The sequence below is a fragment of the Pteronotus mesoamericanus genome, unplaced genomic scaffold (assembly GCF_021234165.1).
Source record: "Pteronotus mesoamericanus isolate MK-2021 breed Mesoamerican mustached bat unplaced genomic scaffold, CSHL_Meso_final contig_2, whole genome shotgun sequence".
Taxonomy (NCBI): Eukaryota; Metazoa; Chordata; class Mammalia; order Chiroptera; family Mormoopidae; genus Pteronotus; species Pteronotus mesoamericanus.
The window spans coordinates 25,121,520-25,143,558 of record NW_026555084.1 but is presented as its reverse complement, the minus strand read 5'-3'; the positions used below and the strand labels follow the sequence as shown (position 1 = coordinate 25,143,558).

Sequence of the window (22,039 nt, the reverse complement as noted above, 5' to 3'; positions counted from 1 at the left end):
CCCCCGTTTGAGTAACCTAAAGTGACTCTCTCGTAGGGGACCCTGTCCTTACCCTAATGCTCATCATGATATTGGATACTTAATTTCTTTTATCTGTCTTTGCCAACAGGCTGTAACCTCCACAAGGGCAGACCATGTCCATTCATCTCAGAGTTCCAAACACACAGCAGTGCCGGGCAAACGGAAGGCGCCAGAAATACCTGTGAAATAAAGAAATTCCCAGATTCCAACTAAGTGCAATCGTCACTAACGTATGTGAGTTGTCTTCTGGGAGCTCGTCCTGCCAAAGTGACGACAGGAGGGACTCACGCCCCCAAGCCTGTCATCATCACCGAGCACTCACAGGCGGCCTCCGCCGCTCTGCCGAGGGAGGACTCTGGCTCCAGGCCAGGGGTTGGGGAGCCCCCGCTCTGCCTTTCCCTTGGGAAGCCCTCACAGCCGTGGGCGGTTTGAGCTGGTTACCCGCCCCCCAACATTAGGTAAATGGGGAGGAAGCATGACACCCCAGCAGCCCAGCTACGGCCGGTTCAGGGACAAGGCGGGCCGAAAGAGGGCCTTCTGCTCCTCGGTGACAAAGCCACACACCTTTCCGTGTGTGCCCATGAACAACATCATGGATGAGAATGCCTTGGAAAGGTGCCAAGGTCCCTAAACTAATTAACTTTCATCTCTGCTGCCTCTCTGTGCATGGAAGGCCTTGCCCTCTGCCCACTCACTCCATGAGGAACATTAAAGGCAGGACATTAGCTTGAGAACATTCTATTTAAAACAGGCATATTCTAAAGATAGCCCTGGATGCCCATCTAAATCACCCTGCGTCCATTTTCCGGCCCCAGAACCTGCTTGGTCAGTGCCCGGAATGGGCCCTACCGCGGTGCCTGAGACCCATAAAGAATGTCTTTCACGGTTCATTGGTTGAATTAATCTGATATAAAATGTCTAAACTGAAACCCTGCAAGTTGGGATCTTAATGAGTCTAGGCAGAGCTGCAAGCAGGCCACAGTAGATTTATTAATAACAAAGGCCAAGGAAAGAGGTTTCGAAAAATTAAAACAGAAGTTAGTGAAAAGGGGAAAATTCAATCTGATCCCTTCTGTAAAAGACGATGATGAGTTTCATGAGCAGCCACGTCGACCTTGCTCTACCTGGACCCCTGGATACTGTAAAGTAGTCCCAGAATGTGTGGGTACCTTAATGTCTTCAGTGAATTGCAGGGAGGCTCGAGTTCACCCGTCTCCTGGAGTTTAAGGCTGGATGTGCTCGTGCAGTGATTCCCACCTGCGTGCTGCGCGGCCCGGGCCCTGGCGGAAGTCACGCCTAGCGGTGGCCTCCTCGGGACTAGTATGCCCGCCCCCACCTCCTCTTTCTAACCAACGGAAACCTGATGCCTGGCACGTGCAGCTCTCACAGTCCTTAATACGCAAGACACCAATGGACAGAGCAGCAGCAACCCTCTCTCTGGGGGCAGAATCCCAGAGCAGGGTCGCACTCAGTCCTTTCCAACAGAGATCGAGGGAGGAGAGAGTGCTGTTTGGTCGGTCCCTGGCCCCGAGGCAGCCACCCCCAGCTCCACAGACACTCGGTTTGCTAGCTCTCCACCTGGGCACACACACTTCCTGGGGATTCTACCACATGACAACTCGACCTCTTACAGACAGAACATGGCTCAAAAAAGGACAACGATCCAGTGCTTTGGGGTCCGCTGGAAATGGGAACCACCCCCTCTAGCGGGGGTGGGGGTGTCTGCTTCAGCAGTGCAGCCTGGGAGGGGAGAGGACAACCTGGAGGGAAGTTCTGGAGAAGGCCCTGGGAGGGCAGAGGTTCTGGTCCTTGTGAGGCTCACCCGGACATGGCCCAGCCAGGCCCTGGGCCATTAGACTTACTGGAGACCTTGTCTGGTTTTTGTTTGTTTGTTTTTATTTAGTTTATAAAGGAAAACAAGGCAGGGCAAGATATGGCTCTGGTAAATCTTGCTGGCAGCCATGACTTTGATATAGGTATCTTAATGCTGTTGTAAAACTTGCCCAGTGAACTTGCTTTATAATGTAAGATCTGGCTTTCACTTTGTCCCCTGCTTGCTTCAAGGGACTAAAAATTCCACACAGTTATTCCCATTTCCATTATGAATTGCTTTTTATTCTCTGCTGCTCTTGTCATTAAGATTCTCTAATGAGTACATTCAGTTTCAGGAAAAAAAAAAAAAAGAAAGCACAGGAACAGAGGAAGTAACTGGCTTGCTCCAGCTGAGAAGTCCTGTGAGAGAAGGTCCAGAGCAGCGGGGTCCCTACTCCCTACAGGTCAAGGCACCTAGTACTTCTGCTGCTTAAAAAAATAGAGCTGCAGTTTACAATAATTGAATATCTCTATGGTTAAGTGACATGTGGTTTAAATGACTGCTTAAAGACAAAAAGATCTCAAAGAGGAATGAAGGACCCAGAACTATTGTTTTGGCACAGAAAGGAGGAAATGGGTTCAACACCCAGGTCCCCACCCATTGTGCTGTGAGGAGAAGGCGCAGGGAGAGAAGGCTCAGGCCTGAGTCTGGTGGCACCGGGGAAGCCGGGGCAGTTTGGCTGGTGACTGGTGGGCTTCAGCAACACAGGGAAGTTGAAACTAGCCAGCGAGAGCTCGCACCTCGACGCCAAGGAGGCTTGGATGGCGTTCCTCCATTCTTGTTCTAGATCTGCCCCTTGCCGGCCCTGTGCAGTCAAGGGAGTATTTTAAAAACCTCAACCGTTTCATCTGAAAAACAGGATCATAGTACAGACCTAAGTGACTGTCATGAGAAGCCAGAAAGATCCCTTCCGCCGTGTGTGCCTAATGTGGTAGACTGTCAGACAGTGGCATGTCTTGAGCCAGTGACTCTCCCTTTGTTTTCCGCAGTGCCCATTGGCAGGTATTTGACAGACAGACCACGGAGATGACTTTTCTGTTTATAAAGGTGCCTGATTCAAAAGTGGGCTCAAACCCAAAACTCAACTTGCATACAGAGCCAAGAAATAGCACCAAGCCCTCCTTAGCACGCTACCCAGGCCCAGAGCACGGCAAACAAAGACTCCCCCGCGGTTAGGAAAGAATGTAAGGCGATGTGCGAGCGAGGCCCTTGGAGAAAGAGTGCGAGCTACATAAATAGAAAATCTTACTAGGGCATGTGGGCATGATCACACTTCGGTAATTACCAATGCCTTGGGATGTAAAGCACCAGAAAGCCATCCAGGCACCTAGGAATCACCCACCTTCCACGTGGCCTCGTGTCTTCCAAAGCAAGACAGATAGGTGTATGTATAATCAACCCCTTCAAAGCTCCTATAGCAGGAGACAGCACTCTGTTGTAAAACAAAACTGAGATGAAACAACCATCATCCTTTCAAATATCCTCTGAGAGTCTAGTATTTGATGTACTTCTCTCTGACCTCAAACACTTTGATTCTTTTTTTCAAGTTCACATGAAAGACAGAAAGGGCCCAGATTGGTCTACTATACCACCAGCCTCCCCTGAATCTGAAATCTCTGCTGGTAGAGAGAATTCGTTGTTATTCCAGGTAATTGGGAAGTGGAGGGAAAGAGGCATTCCGTTGGAGAGGCCTGGCCCACTGGGCTTTGGGTGCCTTATTTAAAACGAGGTTGGTCCCCACTGCGCCTGGAAGGCCTCCGCGGGTGCGCTCCGATACTGACTGCCCCCTGGACACCCTCTCCGCCCATTCACAACGCACTTGCAGAATCTGAGAATATGGCTTGTCTGCAAGGCTCACAGCAACCACTTCGGTTTTCCATTCTCCAACCAAAAATCAATGGCAACAGCGAGGTAAAATCAATGCCTGGCGCTGTGTTGGGAGAATCCCCCTCCTCCCATCTCTTCCCACCCAGGACAATAAATCAGACCTGGCAGCAGGTCCCTGAGAGCAGAGCCCTCTGCAGGGTATATGACTTTCTGTCCGCTCCTCTGTCCCTTACGGGGGGTATTTTCTTTAAGAATACCAGAGAGATTTTTTTTTTTAAACCTAAGTCAGTAAGAATAACACATGGCTGTGCTAAAAACTCCTCTTCCCCGAAAGAATCCAAGTGCCAGCGGGATCTTCAGCATCTCAGGCCAGAGTTTGACTTAACTGTCCCCCGAAGGGCCTGTTTTCCTTGATGAAGCCTTGGAGAATGCTCACGGAGCTGCTCCCCCAGACAACCAGTGACAGTGGGCTGTCACTGTGGATTAGCTTGTATTCCCTAGGATTTCTCGTAAATGACAATCATAGAATATGTACCCTTTGTAAAATGGGTCTTCTTTCACTCAGCCTCCTTATTATGAAATTCATTCATGCTGCCGCATGTATCGATAGCCGGTTTCTTTTTATTGCAGAGTAGTGTCCCATTATAATGGATAGACCACACAGTGTGCTTATCCATTCGCCAGCGGATGGATAGCTGGGTTGTTTCCAGCTTTTTGCTGTAGCCAATGAAGCTGCTATGAGCGTTCATAAGTGAGTCTCTGTATGGACCTGTGCTTTCGCTGCACATTCCAGACACAAATCTTTTGTTGGACATTTGTTTTGCAAATATTTTCTCCCACTCTGACTTGTCTTTTTATTTTCCTAGCAGTGTCTTTTTAAAATCAAAGTTTTTAATTTTGATGGAATCCAATTTGTTGACTTTCTCTTTATCTTGGCATTAATAGTTCATGTTTTTTTGATCTTATTTAAGAAATCTTTGTCAAATCCAAGGTTACTACCCTTGTTTTCTCCTAAAAGTTTTACAGTCTTGGCTCTTATATTTAAGTCTATGATCCATTTCAAGTTGTTGTTTTTTTGTTATAGTGTGTCACACAATCATGAAAATTTATGAATATGTGTATACACACACAAGATATATATAAAGTCTATAGACTTATAAAAATACTCATTTACAAACACTGACCAAAGAGCCCAGTACAAATTTTTATATACAGTATGGGTGCCACTTGATAATCAAGTCTTGACAAAAACAAACCAATGAACAAAACCTGTGTCTAGAAGAATGGAAGGAAATACGTGCGATGTTTTATTTCCTGCTTTAAGATGATATGACCATTGCCTATTTCTGGTTTCTTTTCACTCTTCTATGTTTTATGTAATAAGCATCATCTATTGCTATAAAAACTAAGTTGCGATGCTGTAAAACAGCCATTTGCGAGACGGCTCCCTGATTCCACACCACCCTCACGATGCTGTCCGCCCAGGAGCAGCCCCCCTGGAGAACCAGAAAGGCGAGCACACTGCTAGGACGGGCTTAAGAGCAGAAAGAGATGAATTAAAGAATTTCCAGAGAAAATTCTCCGAAGAAAATGCGAGGTTAGCTGAAGCCTCTAGAAAAAACCAAATACAAACCTAAACACTCCCCAATAAAGAAAAGAATTCCAGCCGTGGGGAGGGCCGGCTGCCCTGCGCGCCCCACCCCTGAGATTGCTTGCCCCGAATGCTGCAGACACAGACTCGACGCACTCAATCTCTGCAAGCGAGGGAAGCTAATGAGATCCTCCCGCCAGCGTGCTCACTGTCCTTCTATCTCGGTCTGCTCACAGAGGCAGCCCGAGTCCGCAGCCTCATAATCAGCCCGAGGCTGGCCCCGCCGCCTCTCCATGTGTGCGCCCTCCTGCCCGTCTGGCAAGTGGGATTTGCCTCTCGAGCTGCTGCAGAGGCCAGATTGGCTGATGGAATTGCCTACAGATGTTTCACAGAGAAAAAGATTACTTCCCTGATTGATGAATATAAAGAGTTGTCAACATGGTCTCCCTGGTCAGAGGGGACCCCTGAAGTATAATGTGGAAAGACAGCTGTTGCATCTGGGAAGGTGTCCAAGACCCTAAGAAGAGGCACGCATTTGGCTGACGTGGCGGGCCGAGCAGCTCAGGCTCTGAGAGGGCGAGGCGGGGGGCTGGACCCACGACCACAGCCAATTCTGTCGCAGGGCCTCCCATATCGTAAGAAGGCAGTGGCGTGTCTCCTCAACTGGCCTCTTCTTTGGGCTGTGTTTCCAATGAGCAAACACACACTGTTATCAGAAATGTACTCATCTTCTTAGTCCTTAGCTGTGAATCAGAAAAGAGGCAGCAGAAATGGCACCAGAGTCCCCACGGTAAACCTCCCAGGCTTCCCGGGGAGGGACTGCAACATGGTGAACAATCAGACAGGGAAGAGGGCAAGGCCCCTGGAGTGAGCTCGTCTCTTCAGGAGCACGCAGCTTCGGGGCTTTCTGGCTGACCCTCTCGAATGAATCAGACAATACCAATGGCTATTATCATAACTGTTTTAGTAACTGGAAGACAGCTGTCATTATGTGAGCCAATTTATGTACTTTATATTCCTTTATTTTATTGAACTCTCCCACAAACACACACACAAAATACCATACGCAAAGATTATTAAATTTTACTACCCATATATCCTCTCTGCAAGAATTACTAGCAGACATATTCCAGCAAATAGAAAAGAGGAATGGGATAGATACTTTCAGGAAACCCATTTTACAGGCAAGGAAGCACAGATTCAGAAAAGCAAAGTAAATCAGCCACGGCCACATGGCCTGGAAGCACCCAGCCCCGGAATGGGGCCCAGAAGTGGTCTCACTCCCCAACGCATGCTTCAGCCACTGCGAGGCTGTGGTCACCAGGAGACATGGGAGGGGAGGATTACACTTTCAATGTGAGAAAAAATGTGCTGGTGCTTCCAACGCAGAAACACGGCGTGCCCAGAAAAACAGTATTTACACCTGGATACGCCTGAATGCCAATGACACTGCTGCCTCTGTCTCAAACAGATTTGAGCTTCAAACTAAAAATCTCTTATCTGGCATTTCCAGAAAGGGCTGTATTTCAGGAGTAAACAGACCATGGACTCTCCACATCACACACACACACAAATAAAAATAACCAGATGGCCGAACAACCCAGAGCGCCATCTCGAAGGGCGGGTGGGGGCTGGCAGCAAAGGAGGCCAATCTTTCCTCCTCCAGAGGAGAAGATCAAGCACGGCGGGGAAGTGAGGGTGGTTTCCTCCAAGCAGGGACGCCTTGAAGGGGGCTTTAATATCAAAAAATCATTTTACATCCCATTCTACAGTGAAGGGTGGGACCAGAGTCTCTTGTTTACCTCCAGCCTCAGCGTCTGACACCCTAGGTACTCAATGCCTTTCTGCTGAGGAACGACAGCTGGGCAGATAGACAAGGACATGTCGAATGAAGGGGCCAGCACATGGTAGTGATGAAAACCACACGTGTCGCAGCTAGACAGCCCTGGGCGTGAACCACGGCTGCCACAAATCACTAATGCTGCTCTCCACCTCAGTTCTCTCATTTTTAGAGTAGAGAAAAAAAATAAACACCAACTTGGCAAAATGGCTGAGAGGCTTCACGGATGTGGGTGCTGAGCTCAATGCCAGGCATATGCTAGGGTTTTGGGGGTGACAGCGATCCTTACTTCCGGGAAGAACACTTTCATCTGGAGCAGCAGCGAAGCAGGTTAGACCGCCTCGCACCATGGCCTCCCAGAGACAAAGGCCCCATCCTAGGCGAGCGCCGAGGTCAGGGCTCTGCTCCAGGTGCGGTGCGTGCGGTGCGTGCAGTGGCCGCGGGCTGCTCTGTGCTGCCACAGCTGCTGGACCAGGCTCTCAGAGCCAGGACCCACAGGCACTGTCAGAGGCCACCAGGCAGGGGACTAAGGGACATTAAAACATACTCCAAGACGGGCAGTCAAAAGGACCGCACTGCTGAGACCTCAAGAACTAAGGGATGAGACAGGACACAACTCTATGGTTCTAGGGCTGAATTGGAACTGAGAAGCCAAAGTTGTAGGGAGGGAGACGTCAGTGGGACTCAAGAAAGGCTGCTTTCCTTGCCTGAGGCCGCGGCGCAGTGGTGGTGCACGGCAGAGGAAGCTGCTGAACCCAGCCCCGGTGTTGTTGCCCTGGCGCCCCATCGTAGCACCTCTCTGCTGCCTGGGCCGGGGGAGGACAGGCAGCACAGACACTGCAGTCGCCTTTCCCCCACCCCCACCTCCACCCCCCAGCCCACCCCATTCTAAAAGAAAGCCCGCCTTTTGTGTTTCCGTGTCTGCTTTCTTGCTTGAGTGTTTCTGCAGGACTGAAGGCAGAAGTTGCCTCAAATCAAAGGCTCCTTCTGTCATTTGTAAAAGCCTAAGGCCACTGGCTGGATACTGCTGGGAGTGGGTGGGGGAAAGAGGCAAAGGCTTTAAGGACCCTGAAGAAGCACGGGGCCACCGCCCCTGCGCTGGGGGAGGGAGAATATCGGATGCTGCCCCCGGGGGAAAGAGCGAGACTCATTCTCAGAAGAAATGGTGGCGGGCTGGTCCTGGGGCGGCAGGACCCCAGCCCGCGCACCCGCCAGGCAGAGAGGCCCACATCCTACATGGGCACGGACGGTCGCGGGGCCTCAACAGACCCCAAAGGGTTACAGGGGCGGGGGGCAGGGGGGAGTCTGATGCAACCAGGAGACTAAGGGTTCCGTCCCTGTCTTCCTGGCTACAAGCCTCCTGGACCCTGGGGTCGTTCTGGGAGGCGGGACTGTGCCAATAATGACCAAGAGAGGATTCTGTTCCTCTGCTCAGAGGAGGGCTCTGAGCCAAACAAAGCTGATTGAAAGGAAATAAAGATATTGACATTCTTTGCAAATCTGCGTCTGAGAACCACAGCAGGAGTGCAGAAACCAAACACCACAGAAACTGGGACCCCAGCGCCTGCTCTGCCTCTGCCTGTGCCCCCCACCCCGCAGAGCTGCGGTCGCCCCCCGACGCACCAGCCGGAGACCGCCGCCCCCGGCCCCCCGCCTTACCTGGGGAGCAGGTGCTTGCGGCTGACGCACAGGGCGGTCTGGTAGTCCTGCGTCACACACACCTTGTGAGGGCTGCACTTCACCTTCAGGCAGGGGTCTTTGGATGGGTCCAGGGCTGAGGCAAAGAAGAACAAAAATAGAGCGGTCAGGACCTCAGGGAAAATTTAATTTCTATTTCTACTCAGATAGGTAAGTGGAAAGAAAACAGACCATGTGTTTGCACTCTGCGCTGTTTTTGCAGGCGGGAGGATACTGGAATGAAACAACCCACGCCAGGGGGAATTCTGTGTCTACCATACATGTTTTTCTTCACATCAGGGCAGTGATTCCTTTGTGCCATGGGGAGTTGCAGCATCTTCATCTTTGGCAGGAATTACTTTTAAAACCCTCTAGAATCTTACATGCTCCAAGGGCCGAGAGCTACTTTTTCCTCTTTGGCTATTTATCTGCTGTTGCTCTTTATAACTTCACCCATGCCTAATTTTACCTATTTCTTATAACATAAAGTCCTTGAGGACAGAGGATTTTTTGTTGCTGTTGCTTCAATTCAGCCCACATGGACAAAGTACATAAATAAGCCTAATTTAAGTTTTGTGAAGACCCACAGATGCATGAAAAGTTTTGTGCCGCACCAAGTTACAACACAACAGGGAGGGGGAAGCTTACCCATAAATATTTATGGTGCACGGGAGAATGAGATAGCGGCCATGACGCGCGTGTAAAGTAGTGACGAGCCGTGGAGAAAAGGAGAGATCAATTTCTGGGGCAAGGATTAATGAAGCATTAATATGTGAATTGGATTGTGAAGGATGGGCAGCATTTTGAAAAGCCAAGAGAGAAAAGGCGCCCCGGGCCTGGCGGCCAGCACAGGCCAGTGAAGGGAGGCACGTGGGGGCAACTGTAAGCTCCTCCGTCTGACTACCGGGTCTGCTTTGTGCGTCGGAATAACGGGGTGGGGGGGAGCTGGGTCAACCGAGCCACTGGAGGAAGGGTCTCCAAGGACAGCAGTTTCTATGCGGCAACGTTTCCTGGAACGGGCAGGGCAACAGGCCCTGAGCCCTTCCACACTCGCACGCTGGGGTGGCCAGGCTCCGCAAGGCTGCGAAACGAGGCGGGGGAGTCTCTGCAAAACCAAAGCAACTGTGCCACCGTCCCAGCTCAAGGGCCTCAAGCCCAGGAGGCTATAGATCTTCCAAAACTGCTCCCCACGACGGCCAGGGAGGAGATGTTCTCCCCTGTCCTCCCCATGCAAACAACTGGTTAAACCAATCGGCATCCAGGGCAGAGACAGTGAAACTGCGGGGAGAAATGCCACACTGCCCGCCCCTGGGGGGCCCTCACCATGGAGACTCCCCTGCACTTAGACGGTCGTCATTCCTCTGAGCCTGCCCAGGCCCAGAATCTCAACTCTGTTTTCTTCAGATGGCTGCTGGGAATGCCCCAGGGGACCTGAGCACAAACATCCAAAAGCATCCCTGCCGCTTGCCCAGCTCGGGGCGGGGGGGGGGGGGGGCGGGGAGGGGCGGGGGGCCCTCTGCTGCAGCAGCTTCAGCGCTGTAAACAGAAACCAGGTGCCTCTTGGGCCAGTCAGGCCTGCAAGGAGGCCAGGTCCTGGTCGGTCCCGGGGGAGCCTCCTTCTTGAGGAGTCTGCTGGAGCTTAGCAGAAGGAAATGGATTGCAAGATAAAAGAGAGGCTGATTTGAGTCCTGGGGACACCAGGCCCACTCTGAGCTCTTGAGCTGAGGGCTGCCTCTCCCATGCAGGATCGGCCCTCAGAGTCCTCTGAGGCTGCACCTTTCAGATACCTGCCCGAGGAACTCCCTGGTCCCAGGTGGGACTCTCTTGGTCCTGGGGACTTCCACACAAGAAGCCAAGAGGCTCGTGTGTCTCAGGCCAGTGACCTTCTTCTTCTTGTACACTGTCCCCCACCCCAACCCAGGTGGCAGTCCAACCAACTTTGATTTATTTTCCAAGACTCGTGCAAATTTGAGCCAACAATGAAGCCTATTACCAGATGACAACTAATAATGGCCATGCTGGTCCTCCGCTGCCCCTTCTCACACTTTCTACCACCACAGGATGAAGTAAGACACTCACAGATCTCAGGAAACTTGGGCCCAGATCATCAGCCGCCCCGGCCCCAGGTGTCAGCTGGGGCGCCTCCCAGTAGGTGCCGCAGAACCCCTAGGATTTTCCCCGGAGCAGAGCTCAGACATGGAGCCCAGCGGGCTGGCCTGGAGTGCTGGGCGCTGAAATCTGCACGACTACACAACAAGCTTCATGGCCAAATTCGAGCTTCCTCTTGCTTCTGTAGCCGACTTCACAAACACACAGCGTCCACACTGTGACCTGGGCGGCCTCCGTGGACGGCGCGGTCCCGCAGCAAGGCAGTCAGCCAAGCAGGGCAGGGAGGAGCCCAGGGTTTCCGGGTTGGAACGCTGGCTCTGCTGCTTGCCAACCTTTCCGTACCTCGGCTGCCGCCTCTGTTAAATGGGGTAGTAACAGTGCCTAGTGTTGCTTCTTGTTGTCAGGAGGATTAGGTGAGTTAACACTCATAAGTGCTTAAAACAGATTTCTTACGTGTTTGTTATTTGTGTGTGTGTGTGTGTGTGTGTGTGTGTGTCTGTATTTTGTTCCCAGAGTGAATAATAAGCCTTTGTAATAACATGAATCGCTAACACCCTGTGCTTTTGACTCTCAGGCAGTGCACTAAGCCCTCTGATGGGATTACCATATCCAATTCTCACAACGCCCAAGGAGGCAGCTGGTGTCAACGTGCCCATTTGACAAATAACGGTCTTAAAGAGAAGTCCCTGGTGAGAGGTGCAGAGGGCAGTGGGCACCTGCCGGGTGGCTCCAGAACCCAGCCTCCTTAGCACGCAGCCAGCGGCTGAGACTCAGCCAGGACATCTTCTTAAAGGCGGACAGCAGGTCCACCTCACAGCAGAGCCCAGCTGCACAGTGCCCCTCTGAGGCCTTCGGGGCAGAGTGGGTCTTACCAGGTTCAAGTAAGGGGCAGCTGGGGGGCGCCTGGCGCCGCTGCGGGCAAGTGGACCCTCTGCCTGCTCCCTCTGACTGTCCCCTCCACTGAGTCAGCCGGGCCAGGGTTCAGTTGATGTTCTCCCTGCAAACGTGCCGTCTACCACCCGACCCTGAGGCTAACGCAGCAGACGGCTCCTCTTCCGACGCCTGCAGCTAACATTACTGAAACAAACACATACAACACTCCAACCAAGAACACTAACAAATAAAAATCATCAGTTATTTAACTCCCTATGCCTACTTCCTTAACAATTTGCATATAAAAATCAAGTCGGCTAAAAATTAATTACTGGGAACTGAGTACTTCAAACATGTATGCGAATTATTTAAATGAACTTCACAGAACAACAAAACAGTAACAAATCAAGCTGTCAGCATTTATTTAATCACCGGGATTCCTCTCGTTTTTGAAAAACAGCAACATTGGAATTAAAAGGGGATGTGGATGGTAAGAGGAGTGTGTTTCCATTTAAATGCGGCCTCTCAAAAAGCCTTTTCCTAGCAGCCCCAAGGCTCAGGTGACACTCCTGAAAGGGGACACTTTTGAAAGGCATCCAGCACCTGTTTTGGACAGGGTCACGCGGCTCCACTTTCTAAAAGGAATTATAAGACATCAGAATAGTAAGTGGCATTTAAGAGGTTCTGTAATAAGGCGCAGGGGACCCACGCAGGGGAGCGGGGAGGGGCGAGCCAGCCCTGAGCACCAGCAATAACTCTGACCAGGGTCAGAAGCTCCTCGTCCCGGGGCTAATGATTTCTGGAGACCGCGCTCCAAGTTTTTCTCCCCAGGCACATGCCTGGTGTTAGGGTGCGGCCATCCCCATAAGAGGGCCAAGCCCTGTGTCCCCTACACGTCTTCTGCCTCCACACCTGCGGGATAATGTGCCTAGCACTGAGCAGATACCCACAGGAGGTTAATTTCATCTTTCCTGTCATGCACAAAAAGAAAAAAAAAAGTGTTAACCAGCACATAATTTATGTCCAATTAATTTTTCACTAATTTTTACAAAAACTTTTTCAAAAAAGAAAAAAAACCAAGAACGAATTAAAGAGTGATTTGTTGAGCTGGAAAGCATCAACCTCAAAATCCTATTAATTACAGGTTACATGTAATTTTTTTAAATTAATTTTATTTTTTAAGCTCACTGCTTGATCTCAATTAAGGTAGTGATATTTCAATTATCTTAATTGTTTCCAAGCTTATTTTCAGTTCGATTCATTTTTTAATTAGCTACCGTGCTTTTAAAATCGGCATCAAGTCTTTCTCTCTCCGTCCTTGGGCACAGCGAAATGTTCACAGGAAAAGGTCACGGCAGCGGCCACGGCAGGGCGCGGCACCACCTCAGAGACTCTGAGACGAGAGGGTGTTCCATTCTGTGGGGTGCTCAAAGGGTCCCTGAGAGTCCCCTGGGGGAGTGACACACGCTTGTGTTCATCCCTTAATACCTGCAGGGCATCCGTCGTGCGCAGGCCGGTGCTTGCAGGCTGGAGGCCAGCGCCTCTGGAGCGACCGAGATGTCGCTCCTGCCCACCGGGGGCCCGCAGCGCCACAGAGGAGCCGGGCAATGGGAGGGTAAGCTCTGGGTGTTACGTGGGGCAAGGGAGCCACCTCACCCATCTTCCCAGGGGCCGGGTTCCTGGAGAGACTGATATCTATGGAAAAATGGGTTTAAGCTACAGAATAGATTGAGGAAGAACCTTCCAGATAAAAAGAGGCTCCCTTTACATACGTGAGAGAAATCAGGGCAAATTTGAGAAGGGCAGCGTTTCATCGTGCTGGAGCAGGTGGGGAGTGAGGAGGAGACGGGAGAGGGGGCAGGCAGCATCGTGGAGGGCCCTGCAAACCAAGGGAGGACTCGGGGGCTGCGGCTGCCACGTTCCATCGTGACAACAAACTGGGTAGAGGTGGAAAGGGGGTCTTTGGCACACCGTTTTATGCTGGTGTCTGCGGGCCTCTGCTCCGTGGTACAAGGGGGAGGAAGAGAGAGCCCTTTATACACATTTTATGTGGAAAGTGGCACTTTGATTAAGAATGGACATGCTGTATACCCTCACCCTCCAAGTGAGAGGGGACGTCAGGGTGGAGGTCCCAGTGGTCAACCCTTAGAGCCACTTTCCCCCTTGAGGAAACTTCATGCCCCTCTCCCTGGGGATGTGAAGCTGCACAGAATTCTGAGAGGCAACACGTTGACCTAGCAAGACCAAAAAGCAAAGACTTAGTCTAAAACAGCCGTGTCAACGTGTGGTCCACCCCTCTGGTGGCTCCTGACAACCTCCTCAGACAAAAGGCCACTAGATTTGCAAAAAGTTGAGAAATTAATGCTTGTTGTCTCCTTGCTGCTTTTAAGATTGCTCTCTGCCTGAATCGTGCTCATCTGAAGTCCATCTGAAGAGCAAAGGCACTCCTAGTGATTCATTAGGAGTGACTTAATGGGTGATTGACAGCAAAATTACTCTAAACTGCTAAAATCTCGTCAGGCTAAGATCCCAAACATTTATTACAGCTTGTCTGTCCCCATGGCAACCTGTGCATGCACCTCGCTTCCAACTCCCTTCCCCCCGCCCCACACACACACTCCAGAGGGTCTTGTTTACTAGCTGACTTGACAGAACTGCACAGAATACAAAATAGAAGATTCTACTCATAGGATTTTGCCGGAGGCAGAGAAGAACGGCAGCGTGGAAGGCCTCTGTCACCACTCTCGGCTATCAGGTCACGGAGTGGGCCAAGGTCTCTGCCGAACAAAGGGGCCTATTGCCCATGCGTCTAAATAGGACAGTTAAGTGACACAGATGGCTGAACATGTGTGCCCAAGGAGTGGGGATGGGAGTGGGTGAGGGACAGGGGACAGACGAGGACAAAGGGGTAAAGGATAAAATGCATCTGGAAAAAGGTACCCCTCCTGGGAAGAGACCTTTTCTTTTCCTTCAAACCTAGGGCCCAAGGACTCATTTCCTTCTGCGTTGAAAATAAGAGCATCCTGTCTCTTATAATGTGTGTGTGTGTGTGTGTGTGTGTGTGTGTGTGTGTGTGTGTTCAATGGGGGATATGAACCATTAATAGCCTTTTTCAGAGGGCAATTTTCAACCATGTTTTTAAATGGTAACAACTGTTAAACATAGTTGGATGGGCGTGTGGGCATTTATGATATTCTTCTTTCTACTTTTTGGTATGTATAAAAACTTTAATAACAAAAGGAAGAGGGGGAAAAGAAATATCCTATGATCCCACACGTGAATGCATTAGGCAAAAATGTGTGTCTTACTGGTCTATAACAAGGGAAAATTAGAAACGACTTCAACGTCCATCTCTGTTAGTCTGTTCAGGCTGCCATTACAAAATACAACAGCCTGGGTGGCTTAAACAACGGAAATGTATTTTCCCTGGGTTTTGGAGACTAGAAGGCTGAGAGTCGGGTGTCAACGCGGTCCGTTTCTGATGGGAGCTCTCGTCCCGGCGTGCAGACAGCTGCCTCCTCGCTGGGCCCCCATACAGCGTTTCCTAGGTGCACCCGGAGAGCCAGCGAGCTCCCTATATGGACACTCATCCTATCAGATCAGGGCCCCACCCTATGACTTCATTCAACCTTAATGACTTCCGTAGAGACCCCATCTCCACATACAGCCACAGTGAAGTTTAATGCTTCAACACAAACATTCAGTCCATATACCATCTATAGGGAAATGGGTACTTTAATTACAAGGCATTCGTTTATGAAATATTGCCCATCTATTATAAAGGAGGAAGTAAGTCTATGTTCTAACATAGGTAAATGTTTATGATACACAAAAAAGCAAGTTTGGTGAGAAAACTGATTTGAAATGGCAAAGTAACTTTCTGACACCGCACAGCTAATAAAATGGCAAAGCCATAATCAAAACCAGATCTGTTTACTTCGGACGAGAATGTCCTTTCCCTTTCCTATTGTGCTGCTCTTGAAAAGAGGCACGAGCTCCAGCCTCCCCCGACTCACACGCCCGCGCCCTCAGCTTCTCCTGATTGTCCTCGAGCTCCGGGGCTACTCCTGCAGCCCCCGGGATTGAACTCAGACTCCCTATCCCCCCGCCACGCCCATGCTGTCTATCACTGACTAGTCTAGAAACATCCAAGTCTCCTCCTGCTTCCTGGAGAATCGTGTCTGCCACAGGGAGATAATGACAAGTCATGTCCATCACTGGAGTCAAGAGCAAGTGTCCAGCCCTGTGAGATTTTGGCATTTGTCTCTGAGATACAAGTTCAGGACTCCTCATGCCCAGAAGAACTGAAAGCGGAAGAGAGGAAGAGCTTTGTCCCTGTGCTCGTGCACAAAACAAGACATGATAGGCAACCCCTACAAAGACCAACCTGGCTAATTTACACGTCCTGATCATTAGAAAGGAGTGTGTTACAACAGGTGACTGAGAGTAGCTGAGGGAATATGCTCCATAAAATCACAGGCCACAAAATTTTATTAGCTTGGCCAGCCAATCCCTGCTTCTTGAATCCATCATCTCACACCGTCTCCTGTTCCCCAGCTGCTCTGGGATGGTGCAGGCAAGGAGCCTCAGTCCATGTTTTCACCAAAAAGCTGATTTCCCTTCAACGTGGGACGGGGCAGGAGAGGACAAAGGACAGGAGGGGAGGAGAGCTAAGTGGAAAGATGGGGGAGGAGGGAACATTTTGTTGCATAATGCATCATTTGATTAGGGCGGCTGACAAGGGAGACAGTGACATCCATCAACCTGTAGAATAATGTACTATTATTCTAATTTGCCAATGAGGAAACTGATTAGTTTATTATTAATCCACCAATGTGGGCGCTGACACAGAGATGTGAAGTAGCTTGTCTGTGGTCACATAGCTGGTGAGCCTGGATTTAAATCTGGGTAAAAACTGACGCTTGGAGCCACTTGGCCAGTCATGGACACAGTCTATGAGGGGGGTAAGGTGACGACTGCAGGGCCACGCAGCACGCTGAACCCTCCGTCACCTCCCCAAAGAGTCCTGTTACCCACAGCATCGCAGAAATAACTTCTTACTGTCAATAAAACATGGCGCTATCTAAACTCAAACCCTGATGCTGAATATTTGAATAAACTTACATGACTTTTGTAATGAATACAAAAGTCAAAATTTCTTTTCAAAGCAATCCTGACACCCAGTGAACTTAAGCCTCTCCGTGACTTAAGAAGCACCACCTAACACGGACCAGGTAACCCGCGCGATTCCTTCTGTGAAGATTCCGTGAAGTGCAGGTAAGGCCCCCTCACGGGTGGGACACACACAGAGCCTGGCACTGGACGGGGCAGAGCAGCACGAACAACAGGACCTGCCAACAGCCTCAGCTCGCAGCAGAGGAACAAGACACCACCCGCAGGCCACTCCGAACCTTCTCACTTATCAAAATGGCCAGGATTTATTAAAATGTTATAACAGTAAAGGTACTTAGGTTCTATTTCATTGTAATAGACAAAAATTATTCATGAGACATTTATGAATAAAGGAGAGAGAGAATTACTTAAAATACGTAAGAACCAGTTCTATAACCTAGGGAAAAAAAGAGGACATTAATAGCACAATAAAAATAAAATACTTCTGGGAAAAAGGTATACTTAAAAGTGTTGTAGCTCATAAAGTCTATCTTCTGTACTTGTGCTTCACTTTAATGCAGTTAAAATTACTATAAAACACAGAGCTTTCCCCAGACCAAAGGCATCCAAAGAACTAACTCCTTTGGTGCTGGTGAGCATGATTCTGCCATTACTCGGCAGCCACAGCTGTTGGGCCACGTAAGAATGGAGAAACTCAGACCCTTCACAAGTTTAAAAAAAATGTTAGGCACGCCAAGAAAAAAACGACCCTGCAGGTGTGGGTCAGAGAGACACGGTGTGAGAGGCACCGCTGTGCCGCATCCTGCCGGCGTGATCTTGATCGACAGACTACTCCGCTCCTCAGGATTCAGTGACAGACACACAGACCTACTCCCCCAACTACTGCACGGACCCGGCGGGTAACGCACGAACGCTGCCTGCACAGACCTGGCACACGCATGGGTGTAGCTCCCATGCCCATCGCTCTCACAAGCCGTTTCCAGCTGCTCTCCAAAGAGAGGACATGGATGTACACAAAGGGCAAGGGACCCTGGATATTTCAGAGACTCAAGAACCCGGAGCTGCGATGCCATTCAGCCTTTCCAAGTCTCGAGTGGTGGACTCATCTTCATGAGAAGAAACATGAAAGTTTTATTTCAGATATCAAGCTCAGGGTCCACTTTACCCAGACAACTTCTGCTGATTAACCAGATCTATGCCCTGCTGAGATCATCACATGACAACTAAGTTCACACATCTCCAGTAGAGCTGCTCTGCCTCATTTCGTCTCAGATTATAAGGTCTTGGATGAAGAATTAAAAACTAAGCCCCCCTCCCCAAATTCTGTGCACTAAAAGCATACAACAAAGTCTAAGCCTCTCTTGAGAATTGTTGTGGAGTGTGACTGGTAAAGCATCCTAATGGCCAACATTTAGGCCCCATTGGTAGAAGCCTAGGGAAAAAAAGAAAAAAAGAAAAGAGAATGTGGCAAACACTGCTGCAACAAGGAGGACTTGAGGCCAGGGGAGCTGGTAACGGGGGAGTACGCTGGGGACCAATGGGCAGGCTAGTTCTGCAAGGCAGGTTCGGTGCACGAGGCTGGTGCCTTCCGATCCGCAGCCAGAGCCCGTCCACCCGACTGCTTTCCGCCCTGCCCTGCAGAGCGTGCAAGGGGCAGGTTCAAGTGAAACTAGAGTAACAAAATCCGCAGGGAAAGCCTGCCCCAGATTGGAGACAGGGATGCCCAAATGACCTCTCAGAGTCCTGAATGAGGCTGTCATTTCCATAGCGTGACATCTTTAGGTGTGAAACCGCGGTGAAGAACTCCAGTAGGGCACCATCGTGCTCGTTCATTGGCTACCTCCCTGACAAGACCCGAAGTCAGCGAACGAGGGGATACAGGCAGCCCCACCCCGTAGGCATCTTCCACAGCCAGGTCTTCTTTAGCTGCTTTCCACAATCTAACCTAACCCTTGTTTCTCAGACTGTGGTGAGCTAAGGAGAAAGCCAATCTACCATGGAGGTCCCTGCAGCACCTATTTTACTAGATGGTGAGTAATTTAAAACTTTTTTTTTTCATGCAAGGTAATCACTGGTCTACTATGGGATAGATTACAACATCCATCTAAACTTGTCTATAAGAGACTTTGAAATGTATGTGCTCACAGTAGGTTCTGCCCCATGGACCTCAGAGTAGGTGTTTGCTCCTCCTCGCCCTTAGGGGTTCTTTGGTAGAAAAGTTTGAGAAGTGTTGAGTGTTCAGCAAGTTTAAAGGGCCATAGAAGGAAGTGGGGAGCTCTCCAGGGTACTGATGCCTAAAATGGAAAATCAATCGCGGTACAAGTACATACAAAGAACCTTAAGAAGCAAATTGTTCATTCTTGTGGGACCGGAATGCAGCTCCAGTTAAAGCTGGTTAATCAAAAATGTATCCCGTGCCCCTGGAACAGAATCCCCATGCCATCTGTTCCCAGGGACCTCAGTCCCACTGCTGAGACACCCTGGGGGTTTTTCGGAGAACTGACTTTGCATGATCCAGAGCCTTCTGAGAGCCCTTAATGTGCCAAGCACTGCGTCAGGCTCACGCATGAGGTCAGGGCATCTGGGGCTCCCCAGGTATGGATATCAAAATCAGAGCTGCTCTTTCTTTCATCCTTTCCACTGTTCACTTTTTGTAAACATTTGGCCCTGGACTTATAAATGGGTAATTGGAGACTATTCATTTCCAAGTCCTTTCTTTCTCCAATTAGGGCATGTTCATTTCTGCTTCCTTGGGATGGTTCCCAAGGTTATTAGATTCTCTTCCTTAACTGATCACATTAAAGCAATCATGGCAAAGCTAGTGCTGATTGGACCTGGGGTTTCGTGGGGCACCTTCTAAGCTATTAGAAACCACCTCAAGCTGAGAGGAGAATGATTGTATCTCCCTCTGTGGGGTTCAGTAAGTGCCATATCACTTAAGCCTTTTGCTTTCTTGCCGGTCCTCTGTTTGTCTGTGCCCGCACTGTTCAATCATTGCTAAAATCCTTCTCCACGTGCATCCAAATAAGCAGAGCAATTCAGTTTTAACCTTGCCCACAACCAGCTCTCTTTCCCGCCTGTTTGTTTATCAATGTGCCACTCAGTGGCCAGTTACCTCCCTGACATTACTCTAAGACGCCTAGAGTGCTAACAGAAAATACAAACCAGGTCTCAACTGTGCATGAAAGGCAGAGGCAACAATAAATCATGGGCAAGTACCTATGAGGTTTCCTAAAACAAACATGAAATAAACACAAGGAGTAAAATCTTTCATTTTCATTCTTCAGCAGTAAATACTGAGAACCCAGCGGGTAAGACGGAGCAGGGAGATAATCATCTGTAAACACCATAACGGCTGCAAAACTTTTTTCACCAAAGAAGGTGAATTGATGTTCTTGTTTATGTTGAAGTTATGGATTCTAATTTTTTTTTTTTAAAAAAAGAGTCTTCATAATCATGCCTTCACAATCTGGCCTCAAACTCCCCTTCTGGAATTTAGTTCCCGTTCCCAGCCTGTATTCTCGCCTCCTCCTCCAACATTTACCCTGCCTTCAGTTACATCGGCCAACTCACAAACCCGCCAACTTTCACGCATCGAGAGCCTAGGCTGCAGTGCCCAATATAAAAAATCATTCTATTTTATAATAACCTTATGAGGCTAATATTACCTCTACTTGAAAGATGAGGGAAAAAATCAGAATGTGCCAAAGATCATGAAACTAATAACTGGCCAAGGAGGGATGTGACTCCAAGTCTGTCGAAATCCAGTAGAAGCCCGAGGTGCCCAAAGACAGTATCTGTGCTCCTCGACACTGCCCGTATGTCCCCTGAACAGTGTCTGGAATACTGTGGGGCTCAATGACAGTTGTTGAATGAGTGTGTGAATGGCCCCTGGTCCGCAGGCCTAATCACTGCTCTCTCCTTCTTTGTGAGGCCAGGGACCAAGTGCGGCTCATCATTTCTGGACCCCAAGTCCCCGGACACATGTCTGCTCCGAGGGGCATGTTCATTTAATGCAGAATAAATAGTCTGTGCAAGGACTGTCTTTGGATGAATGCTTTAAATTGGGATTCTAGGTCACAAAGAGTTGGAGCTAGAAGGGTCCCTGGAACATCTGCCTCCAGACCAACACGTCCACATTTAAACACAGGAAAGACTTAAACTCATCAACTCAGCAAACATTTATGAAACTAATTTTACATGCTAACTACTAGTATCTGCACTGGGCATTTGAGAAATGGGTAAGACAGGAGCTCCCGCTTTTAAGGAGCTGACATTCTAAGAGAGAGGAGAGCAAGGGAGGAAGAAAGGGAAGGGAGGGAGAAGAGGAGGAGGGGAGGGAGGAAGACAGGAAGGGGAGGAAAAATGAAATACAGAAGGGAGGGAGTTAGGGGGAAAGCATGAGATAGGAGTAAGAGCTAGGCAGCTAATTTTAAAAGAGCGAGGCGAGAGAGCGCGCCTGAGCAGTCGCACTGGATTGAGTAGCCGGGGAAGGCCTCTCTGAGGAGGTGACATTCAAGCCGCGATCTGACAAGAAGGAAAATCTTTTGAAGCTCAATTGAGAAACATCCCAGGAGAGGGACCGCAAAGGGCCCAGGGTGGGAACTGACCCTGGAGTATTAGGTAAAGGGACAGATCTCAACAGACTGCATGACTTCTCCAAGGACACACAGCTCGCCTAGGACCAGAGCTTACTTCTAGAAAGACCAGTTCTCAGATGTGTATCCTTAGTGCGGTGAGTCCCCAGGTACTGAGCAGCATGTTGAAATCTACAACTACATGCTGGCCTTGCCCCGGGCCTGCACTCACCTTCGTGACTAATACCCTGCCAGGGGCTCTGCCTCAACATAGTGGTCTTGACAAGCCATTGCTCAGACTAGAGGTGAACAGCTGAAGAGAACCAAGATCTCAGGCTTCCTGGGCACTGTCTTTGTGCATATAAGCAAACCACCGATATGTGTGACATGCATTGTATGGAAAGGTCAAAGGAACACGAACTTTGTGCTCCAGACAAATCCAGTGGCACTTCTGAGCTCAGTTCCTTGGGTGCTGTGTGATCTTGGGCAAATTATGCAACCTCTCTGAGCTATAAAGG

General features: G+C 49.6%; 1 protein-coding gene across 2 annotated transcripts in view; it reads right to left on the bottom strand.

Moving 5' to 3' along the window:
* The window catches only part of SPOCK1 (SPARC (osteonectin), cwcv and kazal like domains proteoglycan 1), a 440,100-nt gene that overhangs the window by 128,488 nt on the left and 289,573 nt on the right, over nt 1–22,039 (bottom strand). For both annotated transcript variants that reach the window (XM_054568415.1, XM_054568416.1), the window contains exon 4: nt 8,812–8,926. In XM_054568415.1, coding sequence (XP_054424390.1) covers nt 8,812–8,926 — 115 coding nt within the window. The remainder of the gene's footprint in view (nt 1–8,811; nt 8,927–22,039) is intronic.